General features: G+C 37.8%; 2 protein-coding genes across 5 annotated transcripts in view; one reads left to right on the forward strand and one right to left on the reverse strand.

Moving 5' to 3' along the window:
* LOC131034245 (uncharacterized) overlaps nucleotides 1-25,786 on the reverse strand; it is a 48,025-nt gene extending 22,239 nt beyond the window's left edge. For all 4 annotated transcript variants that reach the window (XR_009103757.2, XR_009103758.2, XR_009103759.2 and 1 more), the window contains exons 1-3: nucleotides 25,387-25,786; nucleotides 24,788-24,916; nucleotides 16,024-16,188 (exon numbers count right to left, since the gene is read on the reverse strand). Coding sequence is in view for 1 of the 4 variants with exons in the window: in XM_057965665.2 (XP_057821648.2) it covers nucleotides 16,024-16,188; nucleotides 24,788-24,916; nucleotides 25,387-25,647 (555 nt within the window). In the remaining 3 variants the exon portion in view is untranslated. The remainder of the gene's footprint in view (nucleotides 1-16,023; nucleotides 16,189-24,787; nucleotides 24,917-25,386) is intronic.
* On the forward strand, nucleotides 20,188-21,146 carry LOC131874595 (uncharacterized). The gene is made up of 2 exons (XM_059218163.1): nucleotides 20,188-20,391; nucleotides 20,483-21,146. The coding sequence occupies exons 1-2, from the start codon at nucleotides 20,227-20,229 to the stop codon at nucleotides 20,861-20,863; spliced, it is 546 nt and encodes a 181-aa protein (XP_059074146.1). The 5' UTR covers nucleotides 20,188-20,226; the 3' UTR covers nucleotides 20,864-21,146.
* Nucleotides 25,787-26,930: the final 1,144 nt, after the last annotated feature.

Raw genomic sequence — 26,930 nt, forward strand, 5'->3', positions numbered from 1 at the left:
CTACATGTCTCTCAAAATCTTCAAATAGTTTCCTACCAATCTCACTGGTAAACATCATAACTGCTCCTCTTCCTTTGCTTCCCTTGCTCTCAATTGACTCTTGTTTTGTTCTTGGTTGATGACGTGGACTTGAAAACATCAAGTCATCTTCAACTGGTACACCCATGAATTGTGTGAAGGAAAGGTGGTCACGTATCTTTTTAGGAAGAGAGCAATACTTATCATAGTTGTTCATAACTATATCATTGAATGTCTTGGCAGGAGACCTTCTCCTTGTACTTGTTGAAGGAGTTGTACCCTTAGACTGTCTGGAACTCCTTGAAGGTGTTTGTTCAAATTCTTTTCCTGCTTGTTTATTTCTAAACAACCTTGTCATGATGTCCAATTTGATTTTCAACCAAACTAAACTCAAATCTGAATTAGAACTCTTGATCTTCACCCAACAGGCTGGCAAGATCAAAGCTCTGATACCACTGAAAGATCCCTGATGGATCTCTTTTACCAATCTGCTGTAATTTTTATTTATTTAAATTGATTTTTCCTGCTTATTAATATTTTCTTTCAGAAATAGACAGAAGTTGCAGAAGGGTTGAATTCTTTTTGTATTTTGATGATTTTTCAACAAGTAAATAATGAAGTACAAGTACATGAACAAAGTACTGAAAATGAAGTTCATATACAGCCAAAACAAATTCGATTCAAGGCAGATTTCTGAATATAAAATCAAATATTTGACCAGATGAAGATTTCCAATAATTTCAGGAAGATTACAATCAGGAATAATTCCAACCTGGATGCTGAAAGAGTAACATAACTAGGAATGAAGTTGTGGCAAGATTCCAGCCCTCCAAGTGCTGCACGTGGGAAGGAAAGTGGCTGCCAGGTATAGCCGTACGGCTGCCAAGTACACCCAACTGGTTAGAAACCCCAAACCCCACGCTGAACTCTGTCAGAATTGCTGAACCTCCAGAAAGAATGCCGTACAATCTCCAAGATGCTAATAGCTGCAAACAAATCCAAACCACTGTATTGGGGGCTACGTCCCAAACAGGCAAGGCATTGGGGTTGGCGTCCCAGATGCTGAAAAGCTCTTCCAGAGCCAAATCTCAAATCCAAGATGTAAAATGTGTAAAAGATAATAAGAATTAGGTCTCAACTTCCTTATAACACCTTCCCACGAAGCTCAAACCCTAAAAGTGACTCAATGGGGCGTTTAGGGTTAAAATGTTATATTTCTCATTTTAAGTTGTCAAGTGCATAGAAAATGACCTTTTTTCAAATATAAAGAAATCCGTTCACCGAAAGGATCTGAGTCAAAAGAAAAAAATTTAGAAAAGTCCAAGACCTTTCCAACGAGCTATCACACCAAGGGATACGCATCCAGATGAGGCCAAAAACCCCTTATCACTCCAAAATGGCTATAAACATAGCCTTATTTAAATAATTAAACGCTAACTTAAGAAATATTTAAATATATTAAAAATATATCCCAAATAGCTGTAGAAGGCTCAAATGACTCCAAAAACCTGAAACGGAATTTGCCACCTGTCTGTGACTGAAGTTGGAAATCATGGATCAACTGGCAGTCTCATCCCTAAAATCTAGGGATGCTCCTAGAAACTAGGAAACACACCCAAATCTCCTGAAACTGAAACCATCTAAAAGGTCATGAATAACCTCACGATTGGCAACTATCACGACCTCCTAAAATTTAGGGATACCCCCTAAAATCTAGGAACTGCTCCAAACTGGCTCCAAACTGCCTGTAAAGCCAAAATCCAATCACTATATGCACTGAATGAGTCCCAATCAACCTCTGCTAGCCTACGAGACTCCAATGATAGGCCAACTCCTCCGTCTCCGATGTCCACTCTAGAAAGGGGACATGACAAATGAAGGGAAGAAAGTTGATTTTGATTTTGAGTCCAAGAAGAATGATGGTGATACATTCAGTAATGGTGTAAATCTGACCCTGCAAAAAGGATACTCTGTTCCTTTGAGAGGCAGTTTTACAACATATATTCAGATATCTCCAACTAGTTAAATTGGTGAAGATATCTAATTATAGATAAAGAAAATAAGGATTCTGATTAAGAAATTGGAAAGAGAAAACGACAAAGAATTTTCGGTCCAAATTAGAGTGTCTTGGCCAAGGACACCAACATGACACGCAGACGTCTACATGGTGTCTTGTAGTCTTGTATGGACCGAGAACAAAAATCTCTGGAAAATAGAGAAATCCCAACTCTATGTTTCAAAGATCCTGCAAAACCTAGAATCAAAAATATACCAACAAATACTATATAATAGAGATACAAAGAAGTAGAATAAAGATTTAAATAAAAGAAAAATACAGCAAACCTTTGTGCAATTGAATGCCTTCAAGAAACCTGCACACATATACAAGAGGAAAAAAGTTTGGGGCTGTTTGGGGACTTGCCTCAGTCAAATCCCTGTTTTGGTGTTTCCACCTCCACAGCAGCTGTAATATCCCTTGACGAATCTGACCTCAAGTTGCTGATTAAACCCTCAAGGAATATTGTTGAACACTTTGCATACAATGTTTGAACTTGCTGTTATGAGTTTCTGTTTGTATTGTTTCGGTCTTGTATGCTGCAATTGATGTTTGTGAATGCCTCTAACCATGAAAGATTGACTAACAATGTCATAGAAATGATATGCCAACTGATTTTGAATTTTAACATGCATATAAGTGACTAAAAATAATAACTACGGCTGCTTGACAAATCATCAAACACTTGGCATGCAAACTAGAAATTATATGGCAGCAGCATAATGAAGTCTTTTATTAATTATTTTCACAACATATAGTTACAAATATATAGCATGTAATTCCCAAAACTTATGACAGCAAAATTAGAGAACCTAGTATGTAAAATGCCTGCTGCAAATGATGGTCTCCACTCTACAATGTATATAATCTACCAATTAAACACATCCCTACTGTAGCTGTATATAATCTGCCAATTAAATGATTGATTTCCTGATGCATAATGGCAGCCAATATTAATCTCCAGGTCTGTTGTAGATATACCTTCCAATCCTTCAAACCCTAGATGAAATCTTCCACCTCTTAGCACAAATTGGACTCCTGGATGAAGCCCACAATCAAGCAATAATCTCAATTGGTATCTCACAGCCTCAAAATTGCACAAACACTGAAGAGTTTTCGTTCTCCAATGCTGGAAATGACTGAAACCCTTGTGTATTTCTACACACAACTGTCATATCAAAAAGCACAAGTTTATAATCTTCAAGAATGAAAAGCATTTTCTTTTTGAGTCCTTTTATAACCTCAATCTCCTTAAGAGCATTTAAATCCACTTTAGGGTTTGCATAATAACTTTATTTAATATCCTCATAAGTGGGCGCCCAAGACTTGAATTATTAGCTGCACATTAATATCATTTAAAATGATATTTTATATTTATCTTTTGACTTTATCAAATGCATCAATAAATAGGCCTCAAATATTAAAAATGATTAATTGCACTTTAAGTCACTTAATTGAGGATCATGGCCCCATTGCACATAAAGAGACTTTAATAACTTTATAATGTGCCTTTAATGATTAATTATTAATAAAATATTACTTTATTAATAATTAAAATAACATAATCTTCGAACATGTAGTGTCGCGGTTAAAACACTTCGTTGGTGAAGCGGCCACCAAGGTTCAAACCCTTGCTGGGCCATTGTGCTCACAGGCCTTGTTTCTTTGTAGGCCTGTTGTGCTCGCGGGTTTGAACAAGTGAAGTGTGGGGATGAGGTCCCCCAGTTGTGGCCTCACTGGTTCATAGCTCTGGGTCAAAAGCGTTTCATGTGGAGCTGGAGGGCGTGTCATGCCAGTGTCGCCAGTCACGTTTAAAAGTTTACCAGGCATTTAAAAAAATAATAATAATAATTAAAATAACATAACTCCATAAATACTCATTATTTCTCGATCCCGTTTGAACCAGGGAGTCAACCACTGCATCCACTGTGCATCCATCTGCCTTACTAAAAATAGTAAGGATCCCTCTCAATCATCCACTGACTTACTATAAATAGTGTGTAGAATTGAGTCCAACGAAGGCCAAACCTGAACTCTGGATGGGAATAAGCCTCTTGCACTGATAATTGAGTCCCTCTAACCAACTGTCTTAGTCTACGAGGGCCAAGAATAGGCTAAAACATCCAAAAGCAACAACAGGCTAAAAAGGGGACATTACAGCAGCCAGGTAGATAGATAGATAGATAAATAAAAATGTAAATAGACAAGATAAATGATTTGATAGATAAGGGATGTGATAAATCCCAAGATGCTCAAAGATGTGAGAAAGATATTACTAGATAGACCTGAGAAAGCCAAGAGAGCTAGAAAGATTATTGTGAAAGCTTGAGAGTGTTGTAACAAAATAGAGACTGGTGTAGCAAACAAGAGAGAGCAAGAGAAAGCTGAGAGAACCAAGAAAGCTTGCATGAATGAAAGAGATGGATTTAAAAGAGAGACTAGGGAGGAAAGAAGAGTTGTTAAGTCGTTCTAGAAGATTCCAAGTTGTTTCCATTGACCTAGGTAGGTGACAAGTGTCAAAATGCTCAGAACCAACATTTGAATGTTAAAATGTCATGGGACATTTCCGTGGTGCATAGACATCTATGTGGCACGCTAGTGTCCAGACAAATCACGCTAAAAAATGACGTGTGGCAAGAGAAACACGTGGTCAACACAAAACTAAAGCTCAAAGGTAGCTGTTGGAAAGGTGTTTTGAGCATCCTAAGAGAGAAAAGGTTGATGCAAGGGCTGAAATGAGCCTACTCAGATGCTAGGGGAATGGACTAAAAAGTGGCTGCAAAAATGTAGGTGAGATTGCAAAGGGGTATGCAATTTTTGTCTCTACAAATTCATTGCAACTTCAAACACTCATGTAAGTGTGAATGCATGGTTGATTGATTCAAATGTATCTTTTCTTATGACCTAAACTATGCATTGGTTTCCTAGGTATGAAGAAGAAAAGGTGTACTTAAGTAATAGTTCCTATTTAGATATTGTTGGTCATGGTAGTAATCAAATAAAATTTCTTGGTGGTGGAATTAGGAGATTTGAAGGTGGCTTGTATATCCCAAGATTAGCAAGTAATTTGTTATTCATAGAAAAATCAATAGACGCAAGTACGCGAATTGTGTTTTTTGAAGCAAGTGTTAAAATGGTAATAGGTTCTATGGTGATTGCTATAGCTTATAGATTGGGAACTTTGTTTTAGCTTGATGCATGCACTATTGAATGCAATAATACTCTGTGAAAACTAAGTCTACGACTACTTCATTGGGTATATAGATAGCACACTCTTAAATAGATGATTGTGGATTTTGTATACCTAATATGCTCTTTCTACTAAATTTTAATTACCTATAGAAAAGACTATTGTGGCACCAAAGATTAAGCCACATAGGAGAGAAGGGTCTACAAACCCTGACAAATAAAAACCTTGTTAAAGGTTTTTGTTTGACAAATTTAATCTTGAATTTAATATATGTGAGCATTCCATTTATGGAAAACAAACTGCAATGAATTTTACTCAAGTTCTCATAAATCTTGTGGTGTTTTGGATCTTATTCATTCTGATGTGTTTGGTCATATTGGTGTTCCTTTGATTGCGAAATTTACTTATTATGTTCCATTTATTGATAATTACAATAAATGGATGCAAATTTATTTATTTTTAAAGTAAAAATAAGGTTTTTAGTCATTTTACAGAATTTAAAGCAATAGTTGAGTTGTAGGCTAGAAAGAAAATTAAATGTTTGAGGATTGACAATGGCAATGAATTTTGTTCTAATGATTTTGATATATTTTGTAAAGATTGTGGCATTCAAAGACAAAAGACAATTCTATTGTCCACAACAAAATGGAGTTGCACAAAGAATAATTATGACACTAATAGGGCTAGGAGTATGCTTAATGGAGCTAGCTTGGAACAAAGGTTTTGGGTTGAAGTTGTAGCCACTAAGTAGCTACCCAATTAACAGATACTGTACATCAGCTCTAGTGGATAAAATGTTCATGGAGGCATGGTTAGGTCACAAGTTTTAATTGAAACATATTAGAGTTTTTGGACGTGAAGCATATGCACATGTATCAAGGGAAAGTGAACAAAATTAGAGAACAAAGTGGTTAAATGTATCTACATCAATTACAATCATAGTAAGAAAAGATACAAGCTTTGGGATCCAATTGCACAAAAGGTAATATACAATAGAAGTGTGATTTTTAGGGAGACTAAGCCTTCTCCTATTGTCTTGCAACCAAAAGAAACAGAAAAGAAAAATGCAATTCAACTTCCTTGTATGTCTAAGAAAGTTGAATCGAGACCCCTTGATAGACAAGAATTTGAGGAGAGCTCATCAAGCTCTGAATCTTCAATTTAGATTGTTTGAAGGTCCACATGGGGAACACAACCACCAAATAGGTATTCTCTTATTGATTGAAAATGTATTTTTGCTTTGAATACTAACATTGATGAAATAAGATCTGTGCAAGAGGTATTAGGTGTGAATAATGCAAAGTCCTAGAAAATAACCATGATAAAGAAATGGTGACACTAAAAAGGTATGTTACATGGGACCTAGTACCATTACCTTTTGCAAAACATAAACCTATTGGGTGCAAGTGGGTATTCAGAAAGAAAATTGATTTAGATGGTAGTATTGAGAAATACAAAGCGTCATTCATTGTAAAAGGCTACTTGAAGTTGAGAGGGTTGATTACAATGAAAATTTTTCTCCTTGTTGATGTTTATAGCTTTGGTCGGATTCCTTCTATGGCCGACCTAACTAATTTAAATGTCTAATTGGCCTATCGGCCTAGACATTTTTTATATAGCTTCAATTTATAGATATTGTAATGCACCGATGTGTTAATAAGTCGATTAGCTTATGTAACTATCATTTATATTAATCACAACATGGCCGACTTGAAAGTCTGCCACCTTTGCATTGGGACGTAACCTCTTGAAGGGTGCCGAATCTTGGAGAAGAGTCACCCTCGATAGGTATAAAGGAAGACAATATCTTCCTCTCTTGGCAATTAACACATCGTCCTTCAGCAGTGCTATAACCATCTAAAAGTAGATCGAATATATACAGTAGCGAATCAAGTATACACCTTCAGCAGTTCGATATCCATCTACAGCAGATCGAATACCATTCTCAGCAGTTTACATCATACACAGCAAGCAGATCGCATTACATATACACAGCACATCGCATTACATATCTTCTACAGTTCGTGGTTTGCATTGTGATCATCATTTAATACCTTCAGATCGGATTGTGTAATCAAGTGTTTGATTCTGCTTCAAGGAGTGAAGCGAATCTATTGTAAAGACATCTTGCGTATTAATAAACATAATAAGGAACTTTGTTGCTGGGTTTTCACCTTCAAGTTGGAAGGTTTTCCCAGGGTACATTCTGTGCATTTTGTGTGAATTATCTTCTATCTAATCTGATCATTAAACTTAACACTCCTAATACCAAAATGACATCCATTTGATTCTTATCATCTATTGCTACAACTTATCACTTAGAGGTCAAGCAAATAGATGAGAAAACAACATTTTTTCATAGTGATTTGGAGGAGGATATTTATATGACAGCCAAAACAATACGTGGTTAAAGATAAAAGTAATTTGGTTTGTAAATTAAGAAATCCTTGTATGGCTTAAAACAAAGTCCTAGGATGTGGTACTAAAAGTTTGATACATATGTGTTGAGTTTGGAATTTAAGCATTCTAAACTGATCATTGTGTTTATTTAAAATCTGATAGTAATCATTCCTTGGTTATTGCTTTATACGTTGATGATATGTTGTTTATTAGCAAAGGGAAAGATTTGATTTCAGAATTAAAATCTTAGCACTCAACAAAGTTTGGAATGAAAAATCTTGGTGCGGCTAAACATATTTTTGGGATGGAAATCAGAAGAGATAGAGAGAGAGCAAAACGTTATAGCTTGGATAGAGAATGTATGTCAATTCAATTTTACAAGGTTTAACACATGGGATTGTGTGATGTACCCGACGACACCCCATCCGTATGACACCTCCCCGAAGAATCTACGGTGGCAAGAAATCAATGTATGGTGCTACACCGTACCGTACGACAAACTCCTCCGCTGTGCTACTCTGTACAAAAACAGTCTGTACGGTAACTACACTTAGCAAGTCAATTTTGTACAGTGGCTACACTCCACCCGTACGGTGGTATTATGCTGCCAATACGGCATGAATGAGACCGTACGACCACTCCCTTCTACCTAGCGTACGATCTAGAGGCCATACGACATCAATCCCCTTCTCTCCGTGCAATGGATACGGATGTCGATTCACTACCAACTACTTTCCTCCACGTACGGTCATCTCCAGTATTGAGATGCGAAGGGAATCACAAAATATTATATCGTGTAGTGCAGGGTAGACAATCAGATCAACACAATTTAGCACCAGAATGAACACACCAAACATGAGAGTAGAAATTCAAATTCAATAATGTTAGCACTTCAGATTTCAATGAGTAGAATAGGGTGAGGAGTTACTCCCACCGAAATTGCGGATGCCAAGTAGGGAGGATCTTCCACCTCCGAAATGGCTGACAACTGAACTCCAACAAGAATTCGCACATACAGAGAAAACACTAAATTTGCTTAACTGCAACAATGACTAACTCGGCCATATATATGGCTTCGAGGAAACTTCCCAAAGGATTACAAAAAGAGCCGACAGAGCTAAAATGTTATTGCCAAAAGTAAAAAGGGCCCGAGATATAATAAATTTAACTTTCGGGGCCATACACACACAATTATTAAATTATTTAATAATGTTGAGGATATTACAATCCTTCCTGCCAGAGAATTGCTTGCCCTCAAGCAATTGCAGACTTGGACACTCTAAAATCTGCTCGCCTTCCCAGGTGGCATCCTTGATCGGTAGATCCTTCCATCGCACAAGGAATTCCTTGACCATGCGCGACCTCAGCATCTTCTCTCTGATGTCGATGATCTCAACCGGTTCCAGAATTAGTTTCCCTTCTTCATCAATGGGTGGCAGATCCTTCAACACTGCGACACACTGCTTGATGGCCTTTTTGAGGCATGACACATGAAAAACATTGTGAATCCGACTCCCCTCAGGAAGTTCCAACTTGTAGGCAACTTCGCCCATCCTCCAAACCACTCTATAGGGTGCATAGAAATGCTGCTTCAACTTCTCCTTACCACATATCCTTAGGGAGGATTGTCTATACGGCTAAAGCTGGAGGTATACCAGATCGCCAACCTCAAAATTCCGCTCAATCCGATGTTGGTCCGCATACATCTTCTGCTAGTTCTAAGCCCTCTGCAAGTTATCCTTGAGAGATCTCAGGATGTCCAAACTCTCTTGTAAGCAGTCCTTGGCCCTTGGTGCGCGACTGTCACCCAATGCCAAATCCACGAAAGACGAAGGTTCATAACCATACAGCGCTTTGAAATGCGTCATACCTATCGACATGTGGTAGGTGGTGTTGTAGCAGTGTTCACCCAAATGTAACCAACAGAACCATGCCTTCTGTTGTGCTGAGACAGTTCCTGAGATAACCCTCCAACCATTTGTTCACAATCTTCGTTTGTCCATCCATGGTGCACCAATCTATGAAAATCCCTTCACAAACCTTCTATAATAACTGCACAATCCAAGAAATCCACGCAGCTCCGAGAGAGTCTTGGGAGGCAGCCAATCCAAAATGGCCTGAATTTTCTCTTGATGTACTTGAACCCCACGGGCACTGATGATGTGTCCCAAGTACAATATCTCCCTCATTCAAAATTCGCATTTGGACCTCTTGGCAAACAATAATTGTGACTCCATGATTCCCAAAACTTTGTCCAAATGCCTCAGATGTTCCTCCCATGTTTTGCTGTAGATGAGTATGTCATCAAAGAACACCAACAGGAACTTGCGCAACTGCTTGTTGAAGATGTGATTCATGCACGACTGGAAAGTGGTCGGAGCATTGGTTAATCCAAACGGTATGACCAAGAACTCATAGTGTCCATAATGGCAACGAAAGGTTGTCTTCTCCACATCTTGCTCCCTCATGCAGATTTGGTGGTAGCCAAAGCGGAGATCAATTTTGGAGAAATAGACTGCGCCATGTAGTTTGTCCAGCAGCTCATCAATCTTGGGGATGGGGTATCTATTCTTGATAGGCTTTTTGTTTAATGCACGGTAATCCATGCACATCCGAAGGGATACATCCTCCTTCTTTACTAGCACTACTGACGACGCGAAGGGACTTGAGCTGGGCCTGATCCATCCTTTGTCGAGGAGTTCCTGGATCGTCTTCTCTATTTCATCCTTAAACTTCTTAGGATGGCGGTAGGGTGTGGTAATGACGGGTTTGGCTCCTTTCTCCAACTCGATGGTGTGCTCAAAGCCACGGTGTGGCGGTATGCCAGGTGGAATGTCAGCGAATACCATGCTATGATTATCCAACACCGACTGAAGTTCCTCATCCTGGTAGTGAGATTTGCCCTCTCACAGGTTTGTCGAGATCAAACAATGTGCTGCCCAAACGACTTCATCATGTCTAAAAAGGGCTTCCATTCATTTGACTGAAATCTCCCTCGGGCTGCCATTTGACATTCCTCTGAGAACCACCTTCCTACCATCCACCTCGAATGAGAACTCCATCTTTTTGAAGCTCTGCGTTTACTGGTCAAGGGTCTCCATCCATTGAATGCCCAATATGGCATCCGTGTCATCCAGATCTACTACAAAGAAATCCTCTATCACCGTGTAATTTCCCATGGTGATGCTTAGTTGCAGAACCAGGTGAGTGCATGATAGGAGATTGCCTCCCGCCGCCTTGACATCGAACCCTTCATGCTCTTTTGTACACAAACCCCTTCGGATGACGAGTGATGAGTTTATGAAGTTGAGCGAGGCCCCATTGTCGAGCATAACTAGGACTCGTTGCCCTTGAAGCGTACCACGTACCCTAAACACACTGCACCTTGGGGTACCAACCAGTGTGGCAATGACGCCTCCCCTCCGTACTAATGTGGAAATTCTCTCCGCCTATCCTATTTCTTCTATAGACTCTTCTTTTGGTGGCTCACTTTCTTCCTGTTCCTCCTCGCCATCGGACATGACCTCACTATAATTAATCTTTCCTTTGTCCAAGCATCGGTGCCCTGGCTCCCATGGCTCTTTGCAAGTGAAACAGAGCTTCTTCCTTCTGAGCTCCTATTTTGTGGCCTCATCCAATGATGACTTCTTCGGAAAGGTTTTGATATCCTTCTCCTTCGGGGCAAAGGGTGGTTTGGCATGTGGACAGTTTCTGGAGGAAAAAGATGTCCCCATGTCACGCGCTTTCTTAATTGCTTCCGTGAGAGTGTTGGGGTTGAACCCTTTCACCCAACCCTTCAGTGGTTCCATCAACCCGTCCATTAATAAGACCACCAATCTCCTCTCCGAGATATCTATCACTAACACGGACAATATCTGGAATTTTGTAATGTAACTATCCACCGATCCAGATTGCTTCAGTTGAGCCAGCTCTTTGAAGTTGAGTTTTGGATCTCTTCTGTTAAAACAGTCAACGAGCCTCTTCGTGAATTCAGCATATGAAGTTATCTGATCGTGGTCGAGGGTGACCATTCCATGATGCCACCATTCATGAGCGACTCCTTCCAGGTGAAGTGCAACAAATTTGATAGCTTCATCTTCAAGCATCGGGTTAAGTTGGAAATAGGTATTTGCTTTTTGTACCCAAGCTCGTGCCGAAGTTGCTCCGGTCCCATCAAAGGGTGACAAATTAATCTTGCCAACCTTTGGTTTGATATCATCATTATAGTAGCCACGACTTCTACTACCCAAGTATTTCATTCACAGCTCGACATAATCCTTGAAGGATATGTCTCCCTCAAGGTTTGCATACCTCCAATCTTGATTCAACTGTGCTTGCAACTCCTGGAAAGTGGGCTCTTGCTCCCATGCGGTGCCTCTGTTTTTGGGGGAAAAGTTGGCATCAACGGTCGGTAATTTGAGTGATGTGGGTTTGACCTTCCAGTGATCGAATTATCACTCTGTCCATTATGATCTCCATTCGTTTTTCCCAAAGCCAATTGTCATAATGTATCTTCCATGAGTTTTTGTCTTTGCTCCCCTCTGACCATGGTGTTGTTAAGCTGTGCTTGGCTTCTGGTTAGCTCCCTTAACAGTGCCATGACTTCATTGGCAGGATCTTGTGGTTCCCCCATTCGGTCGGCAGAACGATACCTCCTTCTGGTGTACACCTGCATCCACTACTCGACAAGCTAACAAGATCACTAGCTCTGATACCACTATGATGTACCCGACGACACCCTAGCCGTACGACACCTCCCTCGAAGGCTCTCACACCTGTACGGTGGCAAGAAATCAATGTATGGTGCTACACCGTACCGTACGACAAACTCCTCCATTGTGCGAATCCATACGAAAACAGTCCATACGGTAACTACACTCAACAAGTCAATTTTGTATGTTGGCTACCCTCCACCCGTACAGTGGTATTATGCTGCTTGTACGGCAAGAATGAGACCATACGGCCACTCCCTTCTACCCAGCATACGGTCTAGATGTCGTACGACATCAATCCCCTTCTCTCCGTGCAATGGATACGGATGCCGATTCACTACCAACTACTTTCCTCCGCGTACGGTCAACTTCAGTATTGAGATGCAAAGGGAATCACAAAATATTACGTCGTGTAGTGCAAGGTAGACAATCATATCAACACAATTTAGCACCAGAATGAACACACCAGACATGAGAGTAGAAATTCAGATTCAATAATGTTAGCACTTCAGATTTCAATGAGCAGAATAGGGTGAGGAGTTACTCCCACCGAAACTGCGGATGCCAAGTAGGGAGGATCTTCCACCTCCGAAATGGTGGACAACTGAACTCCAACAGGAATTCGCACATACAAAGAAAACACTAAATTCGCATACCTACAACAATGACTAACTCGGCCATATATATGGCTTCGAGGAAACTTCCCGAAGGATTAAAAAAGAGCCAACACGGCCAAAATGTTACCACCAAAAGTAAAAAGGACTTGAGATATATCAAATTTAACTTTCGGGGCCATACACACAATTATTAAATTATTTAATAATGTTGGGGACATTACAGATTGTAGAATATTGTGTGTTTCTATTACAAATCGAAACAAAGTTATATATTACACATTGTCTTACATCCCCTTTGGAGATGGAAGACATGAGTAGAGTGCCTTGCCAAAGTGTAGTTGGAGGCTTAATGTATGCTATGGTTTGTATTAAACTAGACATTGCCCAAGCAATGGAAGTACTTAGATGATATATGTCTAATCTTGAAAGAGTTCATTGGGATGCAATAGAAAGGGACTTCAAATATTTGTGGGGTAACTCAGAGTATTCTTTGTGTTTTCATGGTATAGGAGATAGGTGTTCCTTGGATATTCATGGTTAAGTGTAACTATATTCCAATTGGGCAAGTGATGTCGATAGCAAACGATCCACCAATGCACATGTTTTTACTTTATTCGGTGGTACTATAAGTTGAATGAGTAAGCAAAACACTATTGTCACTTTGTCCACTATAGAGACATGGTATATGATAGGGAATATGCTTGTAAATAAGTCAGTTGGCTTAAAAATTTGTGTTCAAACATTAGGTTAAAATAAGGAGCATCTACAATTAATTGTAATAGTTGAAGTGCTATCTTCTTGGCAAAGAACCCAGCTTTACATGCCAAGATCAAGCATTTAGATGTTCAGTATCATTTTGTAAGAGATATGGTTGAGGATGGTAGGGTGAAGCTAAAAAAGGTAGATTTTGATGAATATTGCAAATGCATTGACCAAACCCAAGAACACAAACAAGTTCAAACAGTGTTTGAAGTCAATGGGCCTCTTCACTCCTAGCAATTGATTCCACAATGGTATGTTACCCCTTGGCTCTTGCAAAGTATTTAACAAGTGGGAGAATGTTGGGAATTAAGCTGTCTCAACCTTCGCAAGTGTCCAATTTAATTTATTTATTATTTGGCATTTTCCCATAATTATATGACATATTTAATATCGTGTTTTAATTAATATTTGTGCTCCACCTCAAATGGAGCTTTGGAATTTGCGTAAGGCATTTGATGCCATGTGTTGGTACTTTGTTACACAAATTGTAAGTCATCATAAGGACATATTTAGAAGATTTTGAGCACTCCTTTTTAGTGGGATTCTATGACAATTTATGATAGTATCTTAGACACATAAGAGCCAAGTATAAGGGGAGTTATTTTGGAATCTTGGCCAGCTATGACAATCTTTTTTATTTGTCAGATGGTGTCTACTTTGAAATAAGAAATTATGACAAGTTAGGCACACATGTTGAGCAAGTCAAATTAGAGGTTACAAGTGAATTATTTAATTTACTATCTTTAACGGGTAACAGGGAATCTTCAAGGTTGGCATTGGAAATTGTGCCCATGTTGGCACCATCTTTTGGGATTTTTGAAACACGGTTTTGAAAACCATTTGTGGTTTTCAACTTATTCATTTGTCTGTAAATTGGTACTCAAGGAAGTAGTTTCATATGAGAATTTGCAAGTACATAGGTGTTTTGAAACTTGAATTGCTATCAAAATTATTCCAAGTTTATTGCTGGTGAAATACTCTTGAAATATTTGCATTGCTAGTCTGTTGTAATCTTGTTTTAAATTTGATAATACGTTGTAGGTCTTGGAGTGGGAAGTTTTTCTCTTGAAAAGATTTTCCCCACGTAAATCTTTGTTTTATGCTATTATCATTCATATGCTTATGAATGTGTTTCTCTACTTTCTATAATCTATTTTCTATAACAAGTTTGGATCAGATTTTAAGTTTTCTATACATCACTCCCTTCAAGATTAGCAAGGGAAGCTATTTCTACACAACTTGCTTTTTCACATTTTGAAGAATGAATTCTAACTTCTTTCTGGTGCTTTAAAAGCTTATTCCAAAATGCCAAATTGAGGTTCCTTACAGTTTCTAATTTAAATTACATTTTACCCCCAAAAAATCAGGAAGACTGACAAAAAAATTTACCGATTCAAAAGAACCGTTGTATCATAACTTGTTATGAATTTAGGAGTTTGCCATTCGTACTCATTCACCTATGACAAGACCAGAAGCATTCTATTTATGCATCATTGATGAAGCAAAAGGTTCCCTTAGCAAAGAGAACTTAGAAACTAGATGCCTTACGCATGCTGAGTTTTTAGCTCGGATAGGAACTTCACACAGGTTCAGTGTGAACATGTTGGAAAGTGCTTCAAGTAGTTTAAGTTATTGTATTTTACATTTCATCTTTAAAGATTAAAGTGGAAGTCTTTTATTTGGTGAATTAAGTCTAATAAAGTGTAGATATACATTAATGATTAGACTTGTCTTCCAACTCATCTCTTGGAAGAGATAAGGATGCTACTTGGAAGATTAGATTTTTAATTTAATAGTATAGAGAAAGGAGCAAGATAGAAGAAAGTAATATACAGTGAATTTCTGTGCAGCTATTAGACGAACAATTTGTAGAGGTTTCCTTGTAAGTTAATCAAAGGAATAAAAGATTGATTTGAGGTATAAATTTTCTCTGTGTTAGTTTTATCCTTCCGCATTATAAGATTCAACAGTTGTGTGATTGATGCAAAGTGAGAGGAACAATTTTGTTTATTAAACATTAGGACTTCAGGCATCTTGCTTGAAACTTTACCCTGCATTTGCTTGCTGTGTTGATTATGTTCACTGAAAAATAGATCTTTGAAAAATGTGCTTTGGAATATGTAAATATTTAAAAGAGACACGTGATTCTCATGGACCAATTATTGACATAAACAAATACAAACTCGCTAGTTAAACATACCCTGAAAATGAGATCTTCTGAATTATGATGACAACCCATAGTCAAAATTTATAGGATAAGAAAATTACCAAGCTAGCAACTATGTTCCCAGAAGTCATTTTTCCAGGTCCATATATGACACCAGGATAAAGAAGAACCACAGGCAAACCCTCATCTGCAGCTTGACGTGCAATTTCATCTGCCACAACCTTAGACTTCTCATATTCTGTGCAGTAAGATTTTCCTGCATGTATCTACAACATGAAAAATGAAAAGAAACGATATTAACATATTGATATGCTGACCTTACACATAATATAAAAGAAATACAAAGTTGAGCATTCCTTACAAGATCTATATGCAATTCTAAAATAAAATGATAACGAAGAGAAATGTCTAAGATACACAATGTCACAATCCTGCATGTGCAATCTTTAGATGCCTTCAAAGACAAATATTGACACTATGTTTACTTCGTTTTAAAATGCAAGAACAACAGAAAGGAAAAGTCATTCAATAGAACTAGATGAATATGGCTGTTTAACAAATATAACATTCAAATCTTAGCTTAAGTGTGCAGTTTGCCTCATGAATATTTTCTCATTTTGGGTTTGAATAGAACTTTAGCCCTTCAGAAAGTTGAAGAATCTTTTATTTAGGGTTTATATTTTGTATGTGATTCCAGGGTATTTGGATAACCCAATTCTGATGGGCTCAACAGGTGAATGGTACAAGGGGAGAACAGTAAAATATAACAAATAGCATAAAAGGATATCAATCAAAATTTTAAGCTTTCACTTAGTGGTAGATCAAAGAATATCGGAAAATATATAAATAAATTTGTATCCAGCTCAGGGTAGAAGACAGCCTAATGCAGGGCATTGCTCTGGAAATTGAAGAGAATGAATGCAGCTGAAAGTTGGTTATGGAAGTAATCCTTTAATATGTCATTAGCATTACAACTGCATTTTCCCCCATTAATGGTGCAATTGATAAACTTTCTAAGAATCAAGCTGTGTTGTGGAAGCCACATCATGAAGGTTTTCTCAAATTGAGTTTCAATGGCTCTCTAAAAGCAAACTGAGCATGGCTGGTGCAGGTTGTGGTGCACTCTTCTTCAGGCCTATCTGGGGGGATCCTTTTTGGGGATCCAAATCAAATAATGAAGCAGAAGCTTTGTTAGTATTGGAAGGTCTCAACTTGGCCATTTCATTGGGCTGTATGAAGGGGACTCCCAAATAAGTATCTGATATCAATGGGTTGGTTAATAACTCCTTGAAAGATTGGAGATTGAGAAACATCATCGAGGAGTGCAACTGATTGGGCATAATTTTGAAATTATTTTCTTTGCCCATTGTTGCAGGGAATGCAATTGGGTGGCAAATCGCCTTGCAAACTTATCTACAAAAATCTAAGTTACCGGTACTTCCCATTTTCCCCACGAATCCGGATGCGGTGCGTATCGGATTCGGATTCGCCCCGGAATCCCTGTGGATTCAGATAGGGTACTGATTTTTTCCCCCTGAAACGTATCCGATATTTGACTCACGAATCCTGACGCATCCGGTGTAGACGTGGCGATTCCATACGGTTTTTTTGACGAATCCGCATCATTCGCAAATTTCGAGGGTTTTTTTCCACGGGTCGAATATGTCGTTTAACATTTAAAATCCTAAAGCAAAGGCAAAAATAAAAAATCGTGAAACCATTCCACGCCACGCATGGTGAAAAAGGAAAACCGAAAAAACGCGAAAGTTTGAAACCATTAACGCGCGACGGCACAGGGGTTTGAGGAGGCGCGACGGCGGGAGGCGCGCGACGGCACAGAGGTGAAAGGAGGCACGCAAACACAGAGGAGGCGCCACGGCAGGAGGGCGACGACACAGAGGAGGCGCGCGACGACGGCGGGAGGTGCCACGGCAGGAGGGCGATGGCACAGAGGAGGCGCGCGACGACGGCGGGAGGCGCGCGACGACGGCGGGAGGCGCCACGGCAGGAGGGCTTCGGTATCAGGTTTGAATCGTTTGATATTAATTTTTTTTATTATAGTTTGCTAAAGTTTATTAAATTTTATTATAGTTAAAAAAATTTATTAGTTTATTAAATTTTAATATTTATTATAGTTTGTTTTTTTTGTTTAATTGTTTGCTAATTAAATTGTTTGTTAAATGAAACAAACAATCTAATAAAAATATAATTTTTCATTAGATTGTTTGTTTTCATTTAACAAACAATTTACAAACTATTAAATAAAGTTAAACTATAATAATTTTTTTAAAAAACTACTCATATTTAAAATATTAAAAATAATAATAATTTAATAATAGGTATATTTTTTAAAAACCTAATAACTTTCATAATTATAATGATTTCACTTTTATTTTAAATAAATTATTAAATTTAATTTTATATATTTAACATTTATAATCTATTGTTTAATATTAAATATTAATATTTTTTTTTTTAATTTGTTGTAGAAATCATAATGGCAACGACTACTAGCTCTACTCCTCAAAGCTCTACTCCTCAACGGACTTTCAAAACTGACCCAAATTCACCTTTATGGAAATATGTCAAAATAATAGACCAAGTAAAAGGTGGTGGAACATTTTTATGGATATGCAACTTCTGTAGTACGAAAAAAACTAGCTCCTACAGTCGTGTCAAAGCCCATTTTTGTGCCATTCCCCAACAAGGAATCAAACCATGTCTAGGAAAGAATGGAAATGGGATGTCACCTCAAGAAATAGCAGGATATATTAGAGAGCAAGAGGAAGCAGATGCAAGAGTTGGTCGTGCCTCAAACCATCCTTTGTTGACAGGAAGAGGAAGTAAATCAAAGAGGCCCCCTACTTCTCCATCTTATAGCGATTTTCCTGATATCGTGGTAGAGAGCCACCCATTCTTGGACCCAATTAGCGAAGAACCTGTTATTGTGAAGAGAAGCAGGGGACCATTAGAGAGAGCATTTAAGAATGATGCTAGAGAGATTGCAGATCAATCCATTGGAAGATGTCTATATGCAAACGGTTTGTCATTTAATGTGGTACGATCACCATATTGGCAGGATATGTTGAAAAAGGTAAATGAGGCTCCACAAGGGTACACAGGGCCAGGTTATGAGAAGGTGCGTAGCACCTTACTAGCAAAGGAGGTAAAAAACATAGACAATGCATTGGCTCCCATTAGAAATTCATGGAAACAAACAGGGGTGTCCATCATTTCAGATGGATGGAAGGATACCAAAAATCGGCCATTAATTAATGTAATTGCAGTGTGCCCTAAAGGGGCAATGTTTCTGAAAGCTGTGGATTGTGAGGGACAGGTGAAGGATGCACAATTTATTGCTAACATCCTTATACAATGCATTCAGGATGTGGGACCTCAAAGTGTTGTCCAAGTAATAACGGACAATGCAAAGAATTGTAGAGCTGCAAGTATGTTGATTGAGACACGGTTTGAACACATATTTTGGACACCTTGTGCTGTCCACTCTCTCAACCTCATGCTACAAAAGATAGGCAGGAAAATAGATTGGATCAAACAAATTTATGTTGAGGCTGAAGAGATCCAAATGTTCATCACAAACCATAACATGTCACAGGCCATTTTCAGATCATTTTCACAGTTGGAGTTGCTAAAGGTAATTGAAACACTTCAATTTTTAAAATCTACATTTCACTTTGATGGTTACTTAATTTTTATTTTTTTATCATGTCTTCTTTGTATTCTAATTTTTATTTTTAATTTTTGAATAGGTTGCCAAGACCCGATTTGCATCCAACACAATCGTCTTGAGGCGACTTGTGAAGGTGCGACAGCCACTTGCTAGCATGGTAATTAGTCAAAGTTGGTCCCTATGGAGGCAATCCAATACTGAAAGGGCAGCAAATGTAAAGCGCATGATCCTAGAAGACACTTGGTGGGATCGAGTGGAATATCTTTTGAGTTTCACTGAGCCCATCATGAATATGATCCGTTATACTGACATGGATCACCCATGTTTGGGAGAGGTATATGATGGCATTGACTCGATGATTGAGAAAATGAAAGCCATCATCAATGCAAAAGAGCAAGATCCCGAAGAAACTTTCTTCAAAGAGGTTCAATCAATTTGTGTTGAGCGGTGGAACAAAATGACCACCCCACTACATCTTCTTGCATTTGCATTGACTCCCAAATTTTATAGTGATGAAATGCTTGCTAAGCCATCAAGGGTACCACCATATAGAGATTCAGAAGTCAGTGAAGGGTGTAGGACAGCACTTACTAAACTCTTCCCAGATTCTGAAATGGAGGATTTAATGACAAGTGAGTTTGCTGATTTTGTAGCCTCCAATGGTCAAAGTGTTTCCGCTCTCCGTGACAAGTATAAAAAGGATTCTCATGCTTGGTGGTACCTCAATGGCCATACATCACCAAACCTTCAAACTCTTGCAATCAAAGTTTTATCGCAAGTAAGTTTCTTAATTTTTATTGCTCTCTAAATTTAGATTTTTTACTATTTTATAATTGTCACCCTCTCACTTTGTGTCAATTATTCAATAGGTTGCTAGTTCCTCTTCATTTGAGCGAAATTGGAGCACATACTCCTTTATCCACTCAGTGAAACGCAACCGACTGGCAGCAAGTAAAGCAGAAGAGCTCGTTTATGTGCATTCAAACTTGCGCCTTCTTACTCATAAACAAAATGAGTATAAGGATGGGAGCACAAAGTTTTGGGATGTAGATCCAGAGCGAACTGATTTGGATTTTTCAGCTGCCACACAATCTTTACTTTCTGGGGAGTCTGATAGCCAATGTGCTGCTAGTGCAAGTGGCAGTGAGGCTGCATGTGGTTCCAGTACTCTACCTACATCATCTAATGTCAATGATGATGTTGATCTTGATCTTCCTAGTGACCCATATGATGCTATTGCTGATTATTAGTTGTGTTATTTTATTGTTGAACGGTTGAGCCAGTGAACAATGAATTCGATATCTATCATAACATTCAAAGTTTGTAATTTTGTTATAGACTTATAGTTATATCAATATGAATCATATATGATAGTTCCAAGTTTTGTTTAGCATATGGATGATATGTGGGATTCTAAATTTAATTTTTGTTTCTACTTATTAGAGTGTATATATGTATATATTTATGATTTTTACATTTTTTTGTACGGACGTACCCATACGTACCCAGGCCCCCCCTAAAAAAAATGCCGTACCAGCGTACCGTACCCGTGTACCCGTACCCGTACCGGCAACTTAGACAAAAATTAGTTCTCTCCAAGAGAACCTGGATCTTTTGTCTCTGCTTAAAGCCAACTTTCCTCCTGTCAAAAAAAATGACCGTTCCTACATTACATTCTCCCCCACTCTATTAAATGGGTTACATTAATGTTTGGTCTGCTTGTATTTTAGTGTATCAGATATCTTGAGTGGAAACCTCCCACATGCCTTCATAATGCTTTGCGTAGGCCAGCTGGCATTTAGCTGTTTTTATTCCCATTGTGTTTTATTTGGAAACTTTTGCAGGCTATTTCTCTGCTTTATTAGCAGTTTGTGAACATGAATTGCAGCGTTTCTTCAAGGCCTGTCCCTTCAGTGGCACTGTCTCTGACTTAAGTCTTCATAGAACTTTCTGGATCCCTGATGTTGCAACATTTAAATTTGTCAGAGAGATTTTGGGGAAGGATGGGCTGGAGAATACAGGGGTTTTTTGAAACAGGTTCTCCATTTATGGTGGATTTCATCAACAAGCTAAGCTCCAAATCACCTGACTCTGAAACCAAGGAATGCATCTTCAGTTGTATCATGCCCAACAAAAATAATGTCCTGTTTTGTGACCACTCTGAGGAAGGATTGCATGAGGTTGAGGCAGCCTTGATCACTCACTGCACGAGGATAAGTTTCCTGAGCTCCAAAGAACAACTCATCCTCTTTTTAAAATGCATGCTGAATTGACTATTAAAATTATATTGTCATATTTGGCATGTAATGGTCACTTAGTTGTTTTTAGTAAGTTTCTTTTATTTGTTCTAGTTCTCGATCGTTTCCATTATGGAAAGATCTCTAAGTAATTACCTCTTTATAAGGAATATTCCTCTCCTTGATTATTAAATCAATTACCATTTCATGGTATCAGAGCTCAAGAGGTTTTTGGTGATTCTTTTATTATAAAAAATCCTGGTTTATTTCCTGGAAATTTCTTCCAAAAGTTTTGAATGGTTTTTTTAAAAATCATGGGTTTTTTTTGTTTAAAAAAAATTGCGAGCTGGAACTTGTCAAAAATCGAAATTTTTTTGTTGAAAACAAGCGTGAAGATTCTCTTTGAGAATCAAAAGTTTTTTTGTCTAACAAAATCACAGATTTGTTTCTGTGGAAATCACAGCTTCAATTCATAAAGGAAAATTGTGGGCTTGAAATTGTGGGTTGATTCTTCTAAAAAATGTGCATTTTTCCAAATGAAAATCGTGTGGGCTTGAAATTGTGGGTTGATTCTTCTAAAAAATGTGCATTTTTCCAAATGAAAATCGTGTGGGCTGTTAATATGTCTACCTGCAACCAGATCCACATAGGTATTTGGCATTTTTTACTAAAATCGCGGCAGTAAAGCGTTTCTGCCTGCGTTGAGGGTTGTCTGGTTTTGTTTTTGCACAATTTTCTAAAAACTCGTGGGTTTCAACAACATGTTTCTGCAAGACGACCCAGGGTTTCTGCTTGACCTAGGGTTTTCAGATCTTTTATGACGATTTTTTTTTTAAAATAAAAAATAGTGGTTTTGTTACACTTATATTTTGTGGTTCTTCTGCTGTGGCTAGGGTTTCAGATTTTTAGCTGATTTTTTTTACAAAAAAAGTGTGTAATTTCTAGTAGTGCCTTTTTTGACGGATTTTTGACAAATCAAGGCTTTTCATCTATGCCTAGGGATTCTCGTAGAGAGAAGGCATAGACTATGAGGAGACTTTTGCTCCTACAACAGAGATAAGCACCATCCGGCTGGTTCTAGTCATTGCAGCCCAATATGGCTGGAAAGTCCATCAAATGGATATGAAGAGTGCTTTCCTCAATGGTGATTTGGAGTTAGAGGTATACAAGATGCAACCTCAAGGTTTCAAGGTTGTAGGTAAAGAGCACCAGGTATGCAGGCTGGTGAAGCTCTTTATGGCCTAATGCAATTCCCCAAGGCCTAGTACATCGAGATTGACAAGTATTTGGATGCACAGGGCTTTCAGAGAAGTCCTTCAAATCCCAACTTGTATGTCAAGGGCACTGGTAGTGACATCATTCTTCTTGTCATCAATGTGGATGATATCATCATTACTAGTAGTGGGACACATTTGCTTGATAAGATCAAAATGAATTTGTGTCAGGCTTTTGATATGACTGATTTGAGTCTTCTGCATTATTGTCTTAGTGTAGAGGTTTGGCAGACAGGTGGTAGTATTTTCATTTCTCTGTCAAAGTATGCCAAGAGTTTGTTGGACAAGTTCAAGATGACAGATTGTAAAGTCTCATCTACACCTATGGAGAAAGGGTCGAAACTATCAGCTAAATCAAACTCAAAGGTGATCAATGCATCAGCATTCAAGCAACTAGTTGACAACCTCATTTATCTTACAGCCACTAGACCTGATTTAAGTTATGATGCGAGTTACATCTCTTGCTTCATGACAGCCCCTAAGGCATCAAGCATTCTTATTCAAGTTCTGTTAAAAAGCATCCTTATTCATAGTCTCTCTGGCAACAGATTCGAACTCATCTGTACCTTTCTACTTTGCTAGAATGATATCCACTGCTTCTCCTAGCGCCATTTACATTGCTCCAGGGGGGAACTCTCATGAAATATACTTTAAAGCTCTTTAGAACAGATTGGTTTGTACAACCTATCCAAGTATAGAGAATCTAGACATATTAATTTAATTCCTAGATTTGTTGCTTAAGTCATTGTTGGAGTGATTCTCATTGTCCTTAGCCTTCCAATCTTCATAAGTGCGTCATAAGAAGCACCTTTAATGGGAAGTACAATTTCAAAACTACAACATTATGATAACAAAATGATAAACATCAACAAAGTTTGAGAGAAAAAATGCTTATCATTCTTTAGGCCAAACTTGATTTGTAATTGTTGGTGTTGGAAATAAGCCACACCCGGACCGATGATGGACTGGTCCAAGAGGGGCCAGTAGCTCAGTGGTAGAGCACTCCAGCAGCATATGGAAGGTCCTAGGTTCGAGTCCTAGCTGGTCCATGTCTCAACATGGTATCAGAGCCAGGTCTAGGCTAGGAGCCCCAAGCACACGAGAAGTGTGGCTTAAGGGGGGTGTTGGTGTTGGAAATAAGCCACACCTGGACCGACGATGGACTGGTCCAAGAGGGGCCAGTAGCTCAGTGATAGAGCACTCCAGCAGTGTATGGAAGGTCCTAGGTTCGAGTCCTAGCTGGTCCATGTCTCAACAGTAATGTCTAATAAGGCTATGTGTCTTGACTCTTAACAGTTCTTTCTATGAGTGTTTAGATTTATACTTAAATCTCCAATATTTGTGAAAACTCTTTTGGTTTAGGGTTTCACAAACTTACTTATAATTGCAAATATTTGTGTAGTTGTGTAGATGGGGCATTGCCATGGCTACTAAATTGTTGGTTGTACTACTTGATGATGTTCTATTGAGTCTCAAGTGATGTATGATACGTGCTTCAAAAATGCTTCTATGAACTTGTCGATAAGATATTTAATGGACTGCCTGATAAAATTATCCCAAATAAAGAGTAAACAGAAAATTGTAAACCAAGAGAAAACCAGATTTTTGTCACTCTTTACTGAACAACATCTATTAAAAGAGCATATAAGGGAGGACATTCAACCTGCCTTTCATCTGCAATGTAGCCATCCGTTGGTCCAAGAGCAAAGAAGGATGAAGTGTATATCAATTTTTGTATAGAAGATGTCTGCTTCACAGCTTCTATAACATTTTTCAAACCGCCCACATTGACCTAAAAAAAGACATAATCATGGGGAAAAAAATAATCTTCAAAACTTCATTCGAGCCTTCACTTTTAGAGATAATCATAACATTTTCACATAAAAAAGTTTAAATGTATGAATCCTAATAGAATTAAAATTTTTGATATTTTTCACATTCTTTATAAATATTTCTTTCTGATGAAAATGTGAAATGGAAATATCATCAAAGATTATAAGTTAAGCCTTAACCAAATATTAAGGTGAGATATTTTTATTGTTTCATAAAAGATTTTACGCTCATATAATTGGCTTCGCAATGTCTTCAAGCCCTTCTAAGAACAACTAGGCACCCAAACAATGTCTAATTTTTACTTTTACTTTTTTGGCAAAAAGAAAATATAAATTAATTGAATTTGGGCACGTCTAATTATGCAAAATTTTAATCGACAAACAAGCATGTGCAGAAAGCTACAAAATTAGATGTAGGGAATCGACTTACAGTTATAAAATTGGACGGATCAGGAAGCCAAGGGTATACAAGGGCTGCTGCGTGGATTAGGATGTCACAGCCATTGCAGGCCTCCAACAGAGAAGGCAGGTTTGTTACATCTCCATAAACAATTTCCACTTCCTCTTGATGTAGATTGTCTAATACGCTGCTTCGCCTTACCAACGCTCTCACTGCATACCCTTCCTTTGCAACTGCATGGCAAATATGTCCGCCTAAGTATCCCGAGGCGCCTGTCACTAACACCTTCATAATTTCCACTTCCAGTACTTCCCAAAACCTTGCAGCCAGAGCCCAACCTGTAAATAAGAAGCGTTGACATCCTTCAATACTGGTGGGGCCCTCTTACAGTCATCAAGGGATATGAAATTGTTGGGGCCCTCTTACAGTCATCAAGGGATATGAAATTGTTGGGGCCCTCTTACAGTCATCAAATTGTATGAATTTGTTTCGTTCAATGCCCTCCTAGTTCATCTAAATCAAAGTTCAAAGGATGGAAGAATTAACAGATATGCATGTAAAATGTGGAGTTTTTAATGGAAATCCTATTTATTTGAGACAACGTTAATTGAAATTACAATTGTGTTGGATAAAAATGTGGAAGCATAGATAGGTATATATATTGTTTGACAAAAGGCAATGAACAATGATTTTTGTCAAATCAAAATAACTTTCAATATTTTATATAAAAAATAGAATAATAAAACAAAAAAATTTGTCATGAAACAATATATGCTTTTAATAATATAATTTTATTATGAAATGGTTGCTCAAATCTTATCAAATAATTATTTTTTTAAGAATATGATTCTCTTAATCTTATCCTTTTTAACTTAAAAAAGATTTGTAGATTTCTAAAAAGAAACAAACTTGCTTCAACAAAAAGATCTATTTTTTAATAGTGATACATCAAGTAGAGACCTCGCTATCTCTTGGGCATGATACAAGTTGGTTTTTAATATAATGCCAGTCTCCCATTCTAAGTACTAAATTTTTTGACATAAGAATTGTTGTATTCAATTTAGATCACTTATTAATGTCCCTTTTACTAATATCACATAAAAAAACATGTTTAAAGATTGTGATATTTAAATTTTTTTAATAAAGATCATCTTGAAAGAAAGTAGCATGGTAAGCGTCTCCTTGGTGTAGTGAAAATGATACCATTGAACTTAATAGAGTCATATTGATTATTTTTTATATTCTACTCTTGTTTCATGAGTAGCCATGTGACATCAATCTAAATATTGAGTATCTTATTTCTTAAAAATGATAAGTGAAAAGAAACTTGTAGCAATAATGACTCATTGCACCCACCTAACCCTAAGCCATAGAAATGTGCAAACAGTTATTCAAAATCCATAATGCAAAAAAATAGATAAACATACCATTAAGATGGCATGAGATGAGCCCTAGGAAAACCTTGGAAAGGAAAAAAAAAATCAACCTCCAAAAGCACTTACACTCTTAATGTATAATCTCATGAATGGAAATTATAATACACCTACAGAGCCTCCATGCAGAGATCTTAAAAC

This window comes from Cryptomeria japonica, chromosome 3, assembly GCF_030272615.1.
Source record: "Cryptomeria japonica chromosome 3, Sugi_1.0, whole genome shotgun sequence".
Classification (NCBI taxonomy): Eukaryota; Viridiplantae; Streptophyta; class Pinopsida; order Cupressales; family Cupressaceae; genus Cryptomeria; species Cryptomeria japonica.